The sequence below is a fragment of the Antedon bifida genome, chromosome 7 (genome assembly GCF_963402885.1).
Source record: "Antedon bifida chromosome 7, ecAntBifi1.1, whole genome shotgun sequence".
Taxonomy (NCBI): domain Eukaryota; kingdom Metazoa; phylum Echinodermata; class Crinoidea; order Comatulida; family Antedonidae; genus Antedon; species Antedon bifida.
This window is the reverse complement of record NC_136232.1, coordinates 13302768-13321805: the sequence shown is the minus strand read 5'-3', so window position 1 is coordinate 13321805 and position 19038 is coordinate 13302768. Positions and strand designations below refer to the sequence as shown.

The following is a 19038-nucleotide window of genomic DNA, read 5'->3' as shown; positions in this document are numbered from 1 at the left end:
GAATTTAAAATCAATCCGGAGATTCCTTTTTTATAGCAAAAATCCAAAACATAAATTATATTACTACTGTATAAATAATTGGAATATTTTCATTCTGACTAATTATTTCATTCTTTTTTTTATTTTGCAGCCGACAGGGGATATAGACTTCAGTAAATTGGATAAATCGGGAAATATTTCTTCATCCTCTCAAGCCTCTATTTCGGGACAGTTTTCGCCAATTCCGACAACGAATGTTGATGATCTGTTGAATCAAGATTATTCATTGACAAGTGAAGATAGTAATGATCGAAGCAGAAGTCATAGCGTTGCTTCTGGTGCGCCACAAGGAATAAAGGCAAAGTTGTTACGTAAGCGCAGCAATTCTAATAAGTATAAATATCGCAATCGTTTCGGAACAAGTCCAAATGTATCGACTACCTCGGATGCACGTGAATCTGTGTATGACAATGTAAATAAATCAACGAGGCCCGTCGGTAAACCTTTGAATAAAAATCTAATACCAGGAAATAAATTTCTAGCCGTTCAGAGTGAACCGTCGATAAATAAACAGTTTGAAGCTCAGGACATCGATACGATCCATGAGGATTCTACATATACACCTCCTAGAGTTGTAGTTAGCACTGAACTGTTAGATCGAAAAGGACGCGATACTGATAAACATAGTGCCAGCTATGACCAATTGGAAACGTTTCGATCCCGTGCTATGACCGATACTAGTTTACCTAGGAATTCACCGAATATTGTTAAAAGACGTATGAAGAGCCCACACCTAGGAAATTCGCGACCCGTAAGCACGGACGTCGAAAATCAAATGGAAATGGAACCCACTACAGAAATACTGGAGGCATATCAAATGCACTTGCAAAGTTCTACCGAATACGCTGATAGCGGCTTTAGTGGAACCGAGACAATAACGACAAGCTCCTCCGGGTTTTTCCATGGACTTCCCCATTTAAATGGCGGTGGAAGCGACAGTGGAAGTAGTCTGTCGAATGGAGACCGTGGAAGTTTTGCAGCAAGTAAAGATGGCAAAAGCTCAATGGCTGACGATTTTCATAAAATGCTCAGTGATGAGGTATAGTACACAATATTTCTTCAGATCGAATCATAAACAATATGCGCATACTAAAGTAGATAATGTTACTATCATTAAATATGTAATTTAATAAGAGACTAAAGTATTATATAAAATGTTACTGTAGGTTATTGGCACAAACTGTGAAACCTAGTTCCTAATCAATTGTAAAACATCTTTCCAATTTGTTTAATGGGCAAGTGAATAAACTAATAAGCTAATTAAATAAATGAATATTGAATAATAAAAAAGACAGTAGTTATAATGCACCAACCTAAATTAGGCATGAATAAATATACTTTAAATTAAATCACTAAATTACATACATTTAAATTTGCTTCATTTTATTTGTCTTATCAACGTGTTTCCCATTGAGAATTATATCTAGTTCCTGCTTAGAATAGATATGGTCCGGATATTAAGAATTCAATTGAGTATGGTAGTAGGAAATTCCTGTGTAATGCAGTTTGAATTGCATTTTTCATATTGTGAAATAATTGATGGTATCTACCATGACCCATACTTATTTTTGTGCTGCAGGAATATGAGGATGAAGATGAAGGGGAGGGAGACAGCCATTCTATGGGATCTCAGCAAACAAAAGCCTCTTGTTCAAGACAACGGGGTGCAACCAGGAAAGCAGGGTAAGATATTATAAAACTAATATGATATTGAATCAAAATGTCCTCTGCATTGTAATTGTATACCTATATCATGATCAACACTTTATGATAAACACTATATTGTGATAAGCACTTATACAGTATCTGCTCAAGACACCCTATTAATTTAGTACAGTATACTACAGTATATGTACTATTTTACAAACTAAAATGAGAAAAAAATGTAAAAAATATATATGAAATCAGTCATTCATGAAGTAAACTATCAATTCTTATTACAGTACAGTGTACTTATCGTGCACCTACATGTAGAAACTGGATTTTAAGAAATAAGAAATTGTTGTATTCTTTCTGTGTTATATTTCTCTATGGTGAAAGTGCAATTTAATGATACCTCACCTACTGTAAAAGATGCTGCATGTTTAAAACATGGAATTAATATAATCATTTCATATTAAGTTGATTTCTGTCATCCCATGTTAATTTACTATAGCCAGCCTGAATACTTTTGCATATGAAATGTAATGAATTCATTGGATAAACAGGCTATAGAGCGTGACAATTCAAGTAATTTAATCCCAACGTAGATACAAAAAAACAATGGTATGGCAATAAAAACCATCATTCCATAATGTTCCTAGAATTGCGATATAAAAATACATTATAAAGTTGATGGCAATGCACACATTCATAGTAATATACTAACAATAACATGCAAACTTTAAAATAAAAAGAATAAGATAATTAAACAGGAAGCCTAAGAAAGTTGGACTGAAATCAAGTACCAGTATCACTGTCAGAAAAATGAAAATCGCATGTACTGTATAAATCAATAATGCTTACAGTATTAAGGAAAAAAGCGTATATTTATGGTGTACACTACACGTTTGATTCCGGATAACATTATGTTTACTAATACTTAGAAATGAAAGGAAGATAGGTGGGTTTGTGGAAGTAATAAACCCATAGATAAAAATTATTGAATTAATTGGTTTTGAGAAGTGTATCACCTTTTTTAAAGGAAGGAGATAATTGATTTTGTAATTATAACTTAGCATCTTGTGGTTGTTTCTTAATGTTATTGTACCAAACTCAATTTTGGTTTCTGGTTGATTACCAGGAAAAACTCACTGAGATTTGTTTTAGTTTTAGTTTTAAGAAAACATGAATTGTTGCCCTTTTTGTTGTTTATTGATTTATTGGCGGAATAATATATCAACGCACAGCAGTAAATAATCTCCACCAAAAGGTACACATTTTATATAATCGTTATTTTGTGTACAATTAAAACTGGTTCAAAATGGCGGGAACTCCATATAATTGAATAAACGTGACCTTGGTTTATTTTAATAAAATGGAGGTAAAAATGTATTTAACACAGACTGTTTTAAGCAAGCAGTTTCTTTGCAGTAGCAACAGACCCTTAATGTGCACTATAGACAAGTATGTCTTGTAGACCTTATAGTTATGACATTTGACCTTTATGGTTTCCTTTATAGCTTATAGTGTCCTTCACATAACATATTTCGGTTTTTTATAGTCGGGTTTTACCTGTAAAAACACATGATCACTCAGCACTGTTTCACCTTTATTCACATCCAAAAGAGTGTACAGTATTTCCTACATCCTTGTCTTTTTTTCTTCAAAAGATTGTATTTGTATGCAAAATCCTTTTCATATAATGGCATGGCAAAACTCCAAAAGAAATTAGCTTGAAGTGTGCCTACAGTATTTAAAATTAGAAAAAAAAATGTAAAGTGAAAAAAACCAAACAAAATGTTCAAACTGATTGGAAAGATCATTATGTTTATTTACTAGAGGTGGACACATTTATCTAGGTTAATGATTGTATTGTAATATGAAATGCTGCTTTAGCTTTAAATATGAAATCTTTATTCACTCGATTAATTGCATTTGAGCATACCAAAGAGAAATGCATTGTACAGGATAACTTTGAAGAGATAACGTAAGAAATGCCTACTTTTTGATAATCCTTAAAATATGTTGTGGATTGCCAGGGACTGATAGCACACTGCAAGTTTCTGCTGTGTACATTGGATTATATTAACATGCCTTCATTACATTTTTATGCGTAACTGTAACGTTTTCTGGGCCTAATAATAGCCTCACACAAAGCATCAAATGTGCACTCAAATGTATTGTATAAAACACAGCCTTAGTTTGAGACCCAACAACATTTTTCATTGGTTCATGAATTTATTATTTTTCTTAAATAATGTTATTATTTCATTATTTAAAAAAAAATATTATTTATATAACAGGTGGTTGAGTGTCAAATCTTTACTTGTATGCCGTAAGAAAAAAGTTGAAAAGGCTCCGAAGAAACGCTGGAAAGACTACTGGGGTAAGCACTGTGCACTAGTTATAAACTTTAAAAATGAAAACTTATTTAGTTTTTCCTACTTATACAGAATAAAAGAACATTTGTATTGTGTTTTATGTGATCCGATTAGCCATCAAGGCACTCCTCAACCATTCCGTAGTTCAGGTGGTACAAGGATTTTATATTAAATGTTCATTGTACACATCTGGCTCATGTGCAGATTAAAAGAAGAGAAGTGGGATCAGGTACAGTACATTTTTAGAGCCTACCAAATGAATGGCTGAAGGAGTGGTGACTTTAGATCAAATACAGCAAATGACAACATGATTGAGATTACCTCGGCTATGTCCATTTGGTATGATAATTCAATGTAAAATACAATAGTACACAATATTAATTAATGAAAATGAATTCTAATTCCAGTTTGTCTGAAAGGAACGCTTCTTCTATTTTTTGTGTGTGATGAGAAAACAGCTCCTGATGAAAACAGTGAACCTCGACACATCATCGGTAAGAAAAAGACTTGGTATTATTGGTATCATATAGTTATTATTATTAAGCTAAGATGATGGAGTATCATTTTGATCTCAGATTCTTGTGTATACTATTGTTCTGCTCGAAATAAACTATTCAATGGTCTCTACAGTACATTATCAAGCAAAATAATGTGAGTACAGTACTTAGTGGTGCCAACTACTTTCCCTTTTCTTTACCATTTTTGTTTACACATGATATTTTTCTTAACATTTTTGCTGATTGGTTTAGAATTTCTCTCTTTACATTAAAATATAAGCAAGTGCATCTAATGTTCCTTCTTCAGCCTACTCTTGTCTTGCATTCATTCTTTTGTCAATTAGTTCCTTCAACAATCCATTTCCTTTCTGTACTTGTCCAATCCATTTCTTCCTTCTCACAATATTTTTTGTGTTAGCTTCTTATGTGTTTAAAGTTTTAAATCGTCCCTATTCATTCCATAGTTTTTCTGTAAGTATTTTGGAAAAATAAGATTTGGAAATTGTGACTCAACATTTTATAAGTTAAAAAATGCATAAAATCTTGTGTACTTGTATTTATTTAATTTAAAAAAAAATGTTTTCACTATTCAATTTATGCTATTCTTCTTAGCTAATCTTTCATGTTGCTTCGAATTTGTTATTATTTTAATGATTGGTCACTCCATATAAGTTTCCCCACTTGTTAACTACTTTTTGAATATGATTCAAAACAAGTTTAAAAGTTTGATTTGCATAAATATATTCTCTGAGTAGAAAACAAGCTTAAGAAAACAATTGCATCCTCTTTGCCAAGTGACTCATCAAATATTTTTCTAAACATAGAATATACAGCAAATAAAATGAATCAATAATTAGTTAGAATTTACTGTATGACACAATTAGCAAACCTGTAGCCAAGGAGGGGGGCGGTGGGGGAGGGGGTTCGAGGGTTTGAAAGAAACTAACCCTTTTTACTGAAGTCTTGTTCCAACGCACAAGGTAACAATTTCGGGAGGTTTACAGATTGTTAATGAATTTGTCTCATTTTAAATGGATTTAAAGCGTTTTTACACTTACCACAAACTACCTCGCACAATCAGTATTTCAAGTATTTACCAGGAAAGAATAAAATTTACTCTTCACTTGTCGCACATTCTAGTAACTAATTGGCTGTAATTATGTATCAAATACAAAAATAAACTTTTAAAAAACAAAATTCAAACAGTAAACATGTGTTTGAAATATGTAAAAGTATGTGCCATTTTACAATGTGTTCCCCTTTTGTGAAAAAAAAAGAAAAAATTGCCCTGTAAAGATTTACTTGTTTATGTAATATTAAAACTAAAATATCAATAAGAAATCTCTTTAATTTACTGCAAACATTCAACCTCAATTTTATACTTTTCCTTTATATATCTAAGGTTGTATACTATATAACATTTTGTGGTTATGTTAATAATCATGTCATCATTTGTATAATATTTTGATAAAGACATGTTCTTAGAAATACAAACAAAAAATGATGGATAGCAGAGTAATGCTATAACAACAGTTAAATGTATAGATGTGAACCCATTAACACAATCTAGTATACTAGCATTAGGCTACCCTGGATGGTCATTACTGTGCAAGTTAACATTTTATAACATATCTCTTATCATAACTGTAAAACATATTTCGAGATATATGATGCATGTTAATATTGTACTGTATTTAGAATCTTTTGAATTTTATCTATCACAGTTATTTTATTCAGTAATGTTTAATTTAGATAATGCTTTTAGGACCATGATCCTCTACAGTATTATACTAGAATTTATTTAGTTGTTCGCTAAATTGCCAAAAAAACGTCATGACCGGCTACATGAAATTAATTAAACCAAATTTTATTGACTACTATTATAATAACAGTCTTGGTAAACTCTGTTGGTATTAAAAATTCAGTGCCTTCTGTTAAAGTTAAAATTGACAATTATTTAGTCCACTGCGAACAAGGCTATGGTAAGAGTTTCATTCTGGAATGAACCATAAAACTTTAGATCACTAAATTCTTTGAATTGTATACCATATATTTGCACATACAGTAGAACCGCTATTAAGCATCTAAATGTAGTGTCCCTTTAATAGGGATGTACCATGAATGGAGGGATTCTATATTTAGCTTTCTTTTTATTAACACATTATTTATAATTGTTTATGGTCAGTCAGTCAGGTTACACCACCACAGTATAATAATATTTTCAAGAAGCGTGAATGGATTCTTTATTATTTTGTTGTTAATTTTATTGCCTACTGTAATAATAGATTTAATATTAATATTGTATGCATCTTTCGTCCATCTAGTTGTGGAAAATGGTATTGCCCAAGCTGTACCTGAACATCCTAAAAAGGACAACATCTTGTGTTTGAGCACTGCTTTTGGAGACGCCTATCTTTTACAGGTAATTTGTCTGAGCCTAATGATGTGTGGTATTATAAGAACATGAATAATTATCCACGCTCTGTAACTTAATGTCGTGAAACCTGTTTTTAAGATTAAATTGAATAATCCACAATGTGATTATTATGTCATTTGTAATCTTATTTCCATAAATAGCAAACCTAAAATAGCGATGCTACCTTAAAGGCCAGGTGCGGGCAAAAAATTTCTATTGATCATACATTCCAATAATTATCGATCTATAGTTTCCCCAATGTTTCATAATTTTTGGGATTTTATTTGTGTTACACGAGCTTGTTGAAACTGAGCACTTTCTTATCAGTGGGGGGATAGTTCAAATTACACAGTAAAATCTCTATTCTTTTGTACACAAATTTTGTAAATAGAGAGGCATTTTAAAAAGCTATGAAAAATAAACGGTGTGGTAAAAAATGTTATCAGATGACTAAATATATGTAATATAACTTGAATTTTACATTTCTGGTATTTTTATTCAACTTCAGATTTTTATTTTCATGCTGTAGCAAAAATTATCCACCGTATATCCACTATCTTTTTTCACCTTCTAGGGAGTCACCAGACATGTTATTACATTAGGTTAAACTACCTAACTACTGAAAAAAGTCTTCCTGGTTTTTATGGCAGAATTATGCCAAATTTTGTATTTGTCCATATTAAGGGAAATTCATGTTTTTTCGTCTTGATTTCTGTTACAAATATTTGATTTATGTACAATTAACCAGATATTATATTTAAAATTCATGCCTGTACCTGAGCTTTAATATTTAAAGGATCATCAAGATTTTCTTCTGCAGTTATCTGCAGACTTAACAAAATTTTTAGAGTATAATATTTCAATGTTTTTCAGTCACTGCAGTAAACAGTAGAGTATGATTACCCCAAAGTAGCTAAATAATTGCATAAACAGGTTAATTAAAGAGTAAACAAAATGTAATTACTGCAGTAACTACAGTAGTAATAATAATTTTGACATGGTTCCTAAATTTAAACAAAATATATATATTTTTGCAGACTTTATAGTATATTATTTTTGATCACAGAAGATACTATTTTAAATTTATTATAAAAACTACTTTGTGACACATGTGTTTATTGATTGTTAATATTTCATTTATTTAACATTACAATTTGTTTTATGTACCCAAAAATCCGGGCGATTTCCGCTAAACGGCACGAAATCACCGAAAAACAGCTATTTTTTGAAAGTTTTTTCAATGTAACTTTGTTATTAATTGACCGATTTTTATGGCTGTTTCGACATTGTAATGCCTAATTAAGTACCTACAATGTCATGTTTTTTTTAATTTAAAAAAACTTAAAACGTCGTCGGCATTGATTTTTAAAGTTAGACGATTTGAAAATTGCCCTGTGTTAAAGAATAGGCTTGTTTTGCAAATTTGTTGAGATCTTTACAAAAACGTTCATAACGTTTGACCTAGTTATCCAATGATATTGGCTGTTCCACCATGCAAAAGCTAATCAATCAAGCTTTCTAATGACCTAAAGTAAAATTTGATTGGTTCAGATACTTCGTCGGCACAGCCCCTTTTTTGAAGCAGTGTTTTAGTTTGTCAGTGACCGGCTAGTGTTAAAGGATAGGCAAAAATTTTCGAAGTCGACAAAGCTTTCCTTAACAGTCAGAACGTAACGTTAAAACTAAAATTACAGTTGCTGAAAAACTACTTATCCAAAACGCTTAATTTTTTCACGAAAGTTAAGAGTTATTATCCCTTATTTGTAATATGTAAATATATTTAAGATTAGGGTACAGGATTTTTTACATAAATAGTTTTAAAACACTTGGTTTATTTGAAAACCACCAGCGTGGTTTTGCCGTATTGGCGGACTCGTCCATTTTACTAATAGGACAAGGATTGTAGCACATATAAAACGTTGAATTTGACCTATGTGGTTTCCATTTCTGTTTTCTAATGTAAAATTAATATTATATTATTAGTATCTCTATGTAATATATTATATATTCATATTGTACTAGTTAGCATCTACATACTGTTATACTGCACTTTGTTTTGACGATTTTTCAACACAGGGAGTTGGTATACCCTTAGTTCTACTAAAATTATTATTACTTTTATTTGTTTGTGCAATATTTGAAGATTGCTATAAAAATAGAAATAATTTAAATATAATATATTTAACAGATTAAGTGTACGCACTATGCCTATGGAACAGATTACCTATTGGGCGTAGTTCAGTATGACACATCTGATGTTCTATTATTACCTTCTGTATCAGCCTCCGCCCTTTTGGGATTTTTTTCTATACAATACTTATTGTTAATGTACCATAGTTATTTTAAGGGGAATAGTCTCCTAATAAATAGTTCTTAACACTCTAACATTGTTCTTTTGTACCTATTGTATTGCTTTGTTTTCTTGTATTAAAAACTTGTGTTAACTGTCTGAAAGTTACCTCCTAGCAAAGTGGGACGACCCAACATGGTTCATTAACCACCACTGTATTAGGGAGCAGATTGAGATCAACTGATAAGAACCCAACGCACTAAAATTAAATAGGCCAAAAAAACAAAACAAATTGTAATGTTTGTTTTTAATAATTTGTTTTTAAATGTTATATTTGCAGGTTTTTGAGTTTCTGTAATTAAGTGCAATAACAGTTTTATTGATATTTTTATGATCTGGCGACCCATAGGTTTTCCTTTGTTTAACACATTGTCCTTGGTTAACTTGAAGTCATTGCTATCGTTCTTTGAACTTAAAATTATCTAATATTAAATCATAAATGTTTATGTAAATATTACTCCTTTGGTAGTAATGGCAAACACCCTCAGGTCTGGGAACTTTTTCACTTATAGGAGATATGGCCACTTATGAGAGGTTTATCAAGCATTTTGATTCATTTACAGTATATTTATATTTTATTAAAGGTGTGGATTTATTTTTATATATGAATTTATTCATTGTCAAATCAAATTTTTGATTTTTCAATGTCAATAAATTTTCATACAAAATTCAAAATTAACCAATCACAAATGTCTGGTGTACAGCAGAGGTTCAACTTCATAAGCAGTTGAATTTCCAAAAATAAAAATAAATTGCAAGATGTTTTAGAATTTCTAATCCCAATAAAACACTTGCTTGGTAGGTCTATAGTACGTACAGTATTTACGGTTTGAGTAACCTATGAATACTTCTGTGCTATTCTACTGCACTGTGGTAACTACATGTTACACTCTTTATGCAATTAATTGCTGATTCATTAGATTTGATATGCATTACACCAAAGAAAGCTTGCTAGGTGATTGTAAGCTTTTTCTGTTTATTGTAGTGACTTCTACCCTGAAACATATTTGCAATAAAAAAATGTATATAGTTACTGCAGTAAATGCAGTAAAACATTTTTACACAGACCCTAACGGTTTTTAAAAATGCAAACTTCTTTTAACTGGTAGTTTATCCAATTCATATTTATTTATGACTCTAATAAAATTTCATTATCATATTGAGAGGCACAATTTAAGGGATATTTTATTATTTATATTCTCAGGCTCCAACACAGATTGAACTTGAAAATTGGATAACTGCAATTCACTCAGCATGCTCGTCAGCATTTGCAAGGCAGCATGGGAAGGATGATACTCTCAAATTGTTGCGGACTTACTTCCAAAAGCTGGAACAACAGATTGATAATGTTAGTAGATTGTCATGTTTTACACCAGTTACCATCACATTACTTTGCGTTTAACGTTTTTGTATTGCGTCCTAGCGGGAAGCAAGCTTTACTGCTTTAACCACCATCCCCTTTTTCCTAAAAATGAAAACAAAAGTGTTTTTTTTAAATATTAAATAGGTAGTCAACCTATTTACCAATCATATATATATACTTATCTAAAACTATTTAGAAAACTAATGATTAATTGATTATAATCAATCAAATTGGGCTGGTCAATTGGTCTTATTGAACTTGACCTCAGGCAATTAAACAGTCAATCAATAAGTCATGTGACCTATTTAATAATCTTCAATCAGCTGTTAACTCTAAATGTCAATCAAAGAAGGTGATTACACCACAAACAATTTAAACCTTTATTAAATCAAAATATTAATAATGCGAAGGCTAACCAGCCAACAGATGTCCTTTAACCTTGAGTCTGAATCGTAGGTCGTGGGTCACTGACCACGACTGCGGTTGCTACGCTTGTGCACCCCCCGCTACTCGGAACTACCTACGAATCACTTTCGCTGTAAAATACACTTGACACGAGACAATTGAATTAGAAGATATTGTTGGCCAGTGTGCAGGAAAAGCTTATGTTTGAAGTCCAAACATTGGCTTAGTCTGGATTTTAAAGATATTAAAGAATTACCGTTGGGATGGTATTCAAAATCAAGGTCAAAAATATTAATAAATATTTTTTTTTTTTTGGAAAGAATTATTTTAAAGAAAGAATGCAATTTATTTCAATTTTGCTTGTTCTGATTAATATATAGATTGCACTGAATAAACCGAAACCTTTGCTTGTCATAGTTTATTTATCAAACTGGTTTAAGCCACCACCTATTACTGGTCACCTTCTGGCTAATGCAAACTTGGCACACATTGATTGACCTAAAGTGTGTAACTACCTGGTTGCCTGACTTCCTTGGACCAACATTTACATAATATGTTATACATTTTCTGTCACTAAATGATTTTGCATGAAAATTACTCAGATTCTTAAAGATGGGTTGTAACCCCAAATGCTTTATCATATGATGTTTACTGCAATAATACATCAATACACACTCGCAATAAGACTATAGCCTTCCTACAGTTCTTCACGTTTTGAAAAAACAAACTTGGGAATTCCAAAACATGTAAGATTTACCTGCCACTTACTATTTTGCAACAAAATTGATGGCACTTATCACACGCAAAAATATGTTTGTTAGCAGTGTATATGTTGAAAATGTTACACATGTAAAATAAGTGCGTCATGTCGAGAAAGAAAAACTGAAAGAAATATTTGAAGCTGATTGCAATGTCTGCAAGATGGATTATGTTGTTAAATGTGTTTATTGTAAATGACATACAATTTGTTTTGACAGGAGGGCAAGATGAAAAAGATGGCAGAGCTGCAATTAACAGTTGTCAAAGAACAGAAAAATAAAGATGCCATCAAGAACCAGGTAATACCAAAAAGAATACTTTTTTTGATGCCTCCATCACACAGTATACTATAATACTAATCATACTGTAGTATGTAAACAATAATTTATTTTCACACTTCAGTTAATTTAATGGATAACATTTTAATAGTTTAAAGTCCTTTTTCTATTGAGTAAAAAATAATAATAATAATTTTTAAAGCTGTTCTTTCTCTTCTCAAGAACCTTTTTCTTGCCAGCAGAAGTTTTCTTTTTTGTGGTTGTTCAAACCATACATTCAGGACCCAACAATTGTCCCCTTATTAGGAGTTAGTCAATATAGTGTTAAAATATAATATTTCCTTAATAGGAGAAGTTTTTTTATTTATTTTTTTAAACATTTTTGTTTATATTTTTCTAATCTGTCTCCTCACAAGAGTCACATTCCATCCTAAAACATAAAGTTGACAGTTTTCCATTCAAATGGACACAATTCTACAGCATAACAACCCCAGCTATTACAAACACATTTGTTTAAGCATTGCATGTGCATATATTTTATTTATTAGCAAAACACTGCTATAAATACCATCAAAGTTTACTGATCAGCTGCCAGTCTTAAGTTGTAAAATTTGACAGAGTAGACAGTCTGTGATATTTCCATCATAACGGCGCCTATGTGCATAATTCTTTCTAGGTTTTTTTTTTAAATGAACATGCATTACATATACATTTGTCTTTAAAAAAAAAAGAAGCATTTCTTTAAAATTATCTATAATATTACATTCGCCAAACAAACAAACGCCAACAAAACAGCTCTATTGTGCTCAGAGGTGGCCAAAATGAGAAAGATTAGGTCACTCCACAATAAAGCCAGATAATAATTAGCAAATTATAAAATATATTAGTATTAAAAGTTTAAAATAGTTGCACCAGGAGGGCTCCTAAGTATTTCATTCAGCTTTTGTTTTGAGTTTTTTATTTTTTAAAATTGTATTCTCATTATCTATGTATTATCATAGAAGTTGGAATGGTTTTATTATCTGAACCTATTTTATCAAAAATATAATTATCTTTGAAAGAAACACTAAATTAAAAATATATTATTTCACTCTTATACCATAATTACTGTTTCAATTTTATACTAATCTATTTTTAAATATTTTGTTTTTTTCTGAAGTGAAGTGAAATAATTAACTATAATATTTATTTAATGATTATTATTATTAAGAAGATAATTAAAATGTATATCTAATTTGTGCCCAGCAAGCCTGCATAAAGCTCTGTTTACACTATCAAACTATAGTATGTTGTGTCCAAATATGGTAGTGATATGATGTTATCTTGTCCATATATAGGTACATCATAATTTTTGTCTCATAAAGTTTGATAGTGTAGAAAGAGCTTTAGAAAGAACATGCAGATTAAAAAATAATTAAATATGAATATATTTAAATTCTTATTAAATGTTTTTTCTTTGTTTATATTTTATAGATACTACAATGGGGTTACAATTTAGAAAAATTTCATCTAGAATCATACAGATTACGCTGTTACCAAGCTTCATTACAAGGATCAGAACTCCCAAATCCCAAAAACTTACTTGCTTGCGCTTCAAAGCCCACAAAGACTGCCCTCAGTAAACTGGGATACTTTTCCGTGTCTTCATTTCATTCCATGGTCAGTGCTCGATGTCCCATGGGCATGCAGGGACATTTTTCAAAACCAAAAAGCAAGAATTGGGTAAGTTTCCAAATTAATTTTGTGTCTGATTTCAACACTCTTCTATACTTTTCAACCAAAGCATAATGCATAAGCCACTCTTAGATATTTTTTTTATATCATACAATTTACAATATGATTTGAAATTTGTTTTGTACAGAGAGAACACATAAATAGGTCAAGTGTGCAAACAAAATCAAAATTACATTTTTTTGCATACCTTTTTAAAATTATACAGTCATAAAATAAAAAATAGAATTGTATATCGAAATATCTACTCATATAACAGACGGTAATAAAAATGAATATAAAATAATTTTTCTGCCAAAGATTATATATTATATTGTATACTTTAATAAAAAACAATAGTTTTCTTTTTTTTATCATATTCAAACTTTATACAAACATAAATACTAAAGTTGCTGTCTGCTGGATATTCTGTAAGGTAGACTAAATCATTTTCCCCTCTCTCCTCCCAAGTTCTCATAATGGTTTTATGCTAAAAATGTATGGAATTGCAGTCTTAACAGTTAAGGGTGATTAGGAAAAATATAAAACAGTTTAATTTCAGATACCCTAAACAGTTTTGGGTGAGTTCTTTGTTAAAATTAGGCTTCCATGTTAGCTTTAGGTTGGCTGGAATTTCTTTTCATTCATTCTCTTTACATCCATGAATTGATAATATAATAATAATAATATGTTGTATCTTCTTGCAGTTTGGTACTTTAAGAAGAGGTGATTCTGCTAGGAACAGACCAAGTATATTAAGTGCTGCAGATTCTGAAGATTTAAAGCCTAACGAGTAAGTATTCATTCAAATTATTTTTCAAAAATAAAAAGTATTATACGCACTTTAATCTGTATCTGCCACACTTATGTAAATTAGCGCTTGTTTGAGTAAAGAATACTCTCTGGAGCAGCGCGACCAAGCAAGCAAGCCTGTCCAACTTGTAATCTCAGAGCTGTTTGTGTCACAGTTCTTTAACTAATAATAACGTTCTAAATGTTCTATCCATCAATTTGAAAACTTTCATTTGAGGTGCCTCATCGTTTGACTTCCCCTTTACGACAATTCTAGATCCACCTCGGATTGGATTTTACGGGTGTAAAATATATAATTCTGATCTCTCTGTTTAATTAAAGGCTTGTCTTTATAATCTTTGGATTTTAATTGGATCTATGCATCCATCATTTTATAGTGTTTATTGCTTTGTTTTTCTAGTACATACATACATAGTTTGCTTCATCATGTGTGTAATTTTACAAAGCCGCCAACCTTTATCTCTTTTATTTTGTAGAAAGTATAATGATTAATTACCTAAATACATTTTTTAAAGTATTGTGTTCTGTGATTGTTATATAAAGAATTGTTTTTGTATACTTGTTATTTTTTAGATTATTTTAAAATAAAGTAAACAGTAAAATGAAAATTGAATAGGTTTATTTAACAGATAATTGTGACACTACAGGATGTGATTGTTATTTCATATTGTGGAGGTCATTATTAAGCGATTTTTATTAGAAAACTATACTTGAATATTGATAGAAATAATCAGGCTTATGTCATGGCCAAAATTAATACTTTAATTCAATATATGTATTGTTTCTTAGAATTTTCCTAAATTTTTTTAAATGAAATTTTTAAATTTCATATTGAAACTGATTTGTTTGACAATGCAAAACCAAGTCAAAGAAAATCAACTACTGTAAAGATTGTAATAATCGGTTATATTCAAGTTCAGTTCAATTGTCTTAAAATGTTGCATGGATTTTAACTATATTCCAAATACAATTAATGGTACCAAATGCAGTACAACCCAAATTAAAGAGACACATTTGGGACCCAAAAAGTGTCCCTTGAATGAGGTTGGGTTAGTCACAGTAATAAAACATTTTACAGCAAGTGTCCCCTTAATAGGGGGTGTCCCCCTGATACAGTAGATATGTCCCAATGAGGCTTACAGTATACTGCTTTTGATATTTAATGATTACTCTGATTTCTACATCATAATCACCATGTTTAGTTATCATTATCATTTATTTCATTATTCAGTTTTTATTATTACTTTTTTTGTTTAATATTGGTTTTATTTTTACACATACTTTTTTCTGTCACAACAGTCTTCTGAAGTAATGATAGGCCTTGTTCTAGAAGATGGTTATATACAGTACTGTCTTAATATAACCCCAGAAAACAGTTGTAGCATAACAATAAGTTAAATGCTGAACATTCTCTACTTTCCTATTTGGAAGTACATGGTGTACCGCAAACCTTTACTAGGCCTAGTGTTTATTCGCCATGCAAACATTTAAACAATAATTTATTATTACAACTTAACTTTACTAGTGCAACATGTGATGTGTTATCAAAACATGTCCTGAAACAAATAATTTATTGATTGTGGTATAAATTGAAGCACTGTAGGTAGTGTAGTGCATTATCAGTGAAGTCATTGAATATCTTACTTGTAATTATTATAACAATTGTATCATTGATTATAAAGTAAGTACCACTATTAGATGACCCTATTTCATAAGGAATAAGACTGAAAATCTATAATTACCTTTAAGGCTTACAATCTCGGTCGAGTTCAATTGTCGACCTAGATTACCTAAGATAGCATTTTAATTTAACAATTATTTTGCAATTATCCATTTTGAAGAAGTTCTATTATTGAAGAAATAGTACAAAAGGAAATATGGTCACAAATTCTAAAAATGTTAGGTTAATAATGTTATTATTCAAATCAATAGAAAATTATGTTAAAATATTACAGATTTATTTTTTATAAAGTATTCTATTTCCAGATAAAACAAATGGTACAATTAAAACATGGTAGCCATGCAATGAATGTTCAGGCCAATTATGCCTATATGCTTTGCATATTTCATTTGTAGTTTGTTTGTTACAATACATTATATTTCACATGCTTATAATTCTTTATTATTTTCTCATAGACATAATGCACCAGAGAATGATGATGAAAATGACAATGAAAATAAGTTGAATGGAATTCATATACAAGAAGTAAGTATTTATCAAACAATTAAAAGTATAAACATTTACTACATTTTCACCTTTTTAGGGTAGGATTATTTTGAAAAAAAAAGACAATTGTACCTATTTCTATGAAGTTACAATAATTCCCTACCAAAGAAACATTTTATTGGTAGTGGTCTAAATAGAGCCTTTAAAGATTTCTTTTAAAAAAAGATAAAATGAAATTATCTTAAAGCATATTATTACACAACAAAAAGACAACTTTAAAAAATAATGAAACTAAAATGTTTTTTTATCTATAACAAATGAATGAGGAAAACATGTACAGCACAGCATGCTAAAGTATTTGTGTTATAAATGATTTAAATCTGTCATCCAATTAATTGTATTACAGTGAGTGATTTATAATATGGTTGTATTAGGACTCTACATGTTAATATAAATTCTAATAAACATTTCACCACATGATAAATAATTAATAGAAGCAAAAGAATGCAGACCTGAAAATATTTCTAAGTCTAATCCAGGGTACAGTATGTTGTCAGATAGGTTTTTTTGTATGCAATATTCACTGGCATTAAAGTGCCACTCAGCTAATACCATTTTCACATCAGCATAATTTTGTAATGTTGTAAAAAGCACCCCTTGTATTAATATCGGGAAAAACACACACAGCAAGCGAGAGGCATGTTTTTTTTTTTCTGAGTTGTTAATTACTGCACACATACAACTGGTATTCAAATGACCAATCACAGTACACCTTTTGAATTTAGTAACATTTCAGTAAACAAATTTTAACTATTCCTGAGATTTCACGAATTGCAATCGTTTGAATACATAAGAATAATAGGAGATTATTAATATTGTGTGCAACATTTATTGCAGATTTACATGGATTAAAATCTGTATTTATTCTGTCAGACTAAAATGTCGTAATTGCTTTCTGATAGAACATTATGATAAAAACCCTTAAATGATTGTAAAGATGTGCAATGCATTTAGTTGTCGGGGTACATGATTTGTGAGTTAATCATTAAAAGGATAATATTCACTGTGTAGACTCTTCTTGGCCATTGACGAAGATAGTAGGGTTCTACTGTATTACAAATAACTCCATTGTATTGAATAATACAATAATATAATATAAGTCAATTATTATACAGTTCACCACAGAAAAAACATTCTGGTGGGATGAAGAATTTAATATTAATATACAATTCTGTAATAATTCAAAAATGGACTAATGTGGTAAAAAATAATTATTTTCACAGGAATCCGAGGAATTGCCTCGATGCGAGTCGTCCATGTCGGACATTAATTCCGATGGAATGACAATGAAGATTAAACTTCCAGACAATCACAGTGTGATGGCGACAATTAAACCAGGCATGACAGTGCAAGACCTCCTTATTTCCAGCTGCAGTGTAAGTTTCTATTTCCTGATTACCGTAAATGCAAAAATCAATTTATAATGTGTATTCATTAATAAGTTTTATTATAATAAACTTATTATGACTCATTCATGCCCAGCTTACCTAGATAAACAGACAATAGCCCTATCTATCCAAAGAGGGTAATAACATATGAAAAGAAAAGATACATTTGACCTATCAGATAGTGGTACAGTCCATTATTGTCATCATTTTTATCATAATCTATGATGTGTTTATGTATTCAAAAATAAATGTATTATTTTACCTCATGTTTTAGTTATATTCTATAAATAAATTTAAATTAAAAATTGTAATACATTTGTTGATAAACTTTAATTTGGAATTGCAAACAGTTTATTATATTTCAAAATCTTAATTGACATCATCATTAATTATTCATATCACTACTATAATTAATTATGCTATAACAGTTGAATATCTATCACACTAAAATTTTTCAGTTATTGATGCAAATACACTATTAAAAAAAATATTTGATTCTGTGCATCACACATATTAATATAATAATGTAATTTTCTTATCTTTATAGCAACGTCAAATGGACTATCATAACTTTTATCTACGCTTCAAACAATCAATGAAATATGGTTTCAATTATGAGATTCCTGAGAAGTCGGTCATTGTAGAACTTGGGGTGAGTGATTCTTATACTACGTTGATGTCGTATGATGTGCTTGCAGAATGTTTACTATTAATATGATAGTAATATATGTTTCAAATTAATTTTTCAACATCATATATTATTTTACTTTC

General features: G+C 30.2%; 1 protein-coding gene across 3 annotated transcripts in view; it reads left to right on the top strand.

Moving 5' to 3' along the window:
* Positions 1 to 19038, top strand: part of LOC144849171 (protein still life, isoforms C/SIF type 2-like) — a 71347-nt gene that overhangs the window by 41213 nt on the left and 11096 nt on the right. For all 3 annotated transcript variants that reach the window (XM_078706196.1, XM_078706194.1, XM_078706195.1), the window contains exons 5-16: positions 131 to 1078; positions 1619 to 1722; positions 3984 to 4066; positions 4469 to 4555; positions 6883 to 6980; positions 10529 to 10672; positions 12070 to 12150; positions 13603 to 13851; positions 14547 to 14632; positions 16789 to 16858; positions 18103 to 18255; positions 18815 to 18919. In XM_078706196.1, coding sequence (XP_078562322.1) covers positions 131 to 1078; positions 1619 to 1722; positions 3984 to 4066; positions 4469 to 4555; positions 6883 to 6980; positions 10529 to 10672; positions 12070 to 12150; positions 13603 to 13851; positions 14547 to 14632; positions 16789 to 16858; positions 18103 to 18255; positions 18815 to 18919 — 2208 coding nt within the window. The remainder of the gene's footprint in view (positions 1 to 130; positions 1079 to 1618; positions 1723 to 3983; positions 4067 to 4468; positions 4556 to 6882; positions 6981 to 10528; positions 10673 to 12069; positions 12151 to 13602; positions 13852 to 14546; positions 14633 to 16788; positions 16859 to 18102; positions 18256 to 18814; positions 18920 to 19038) is intronic.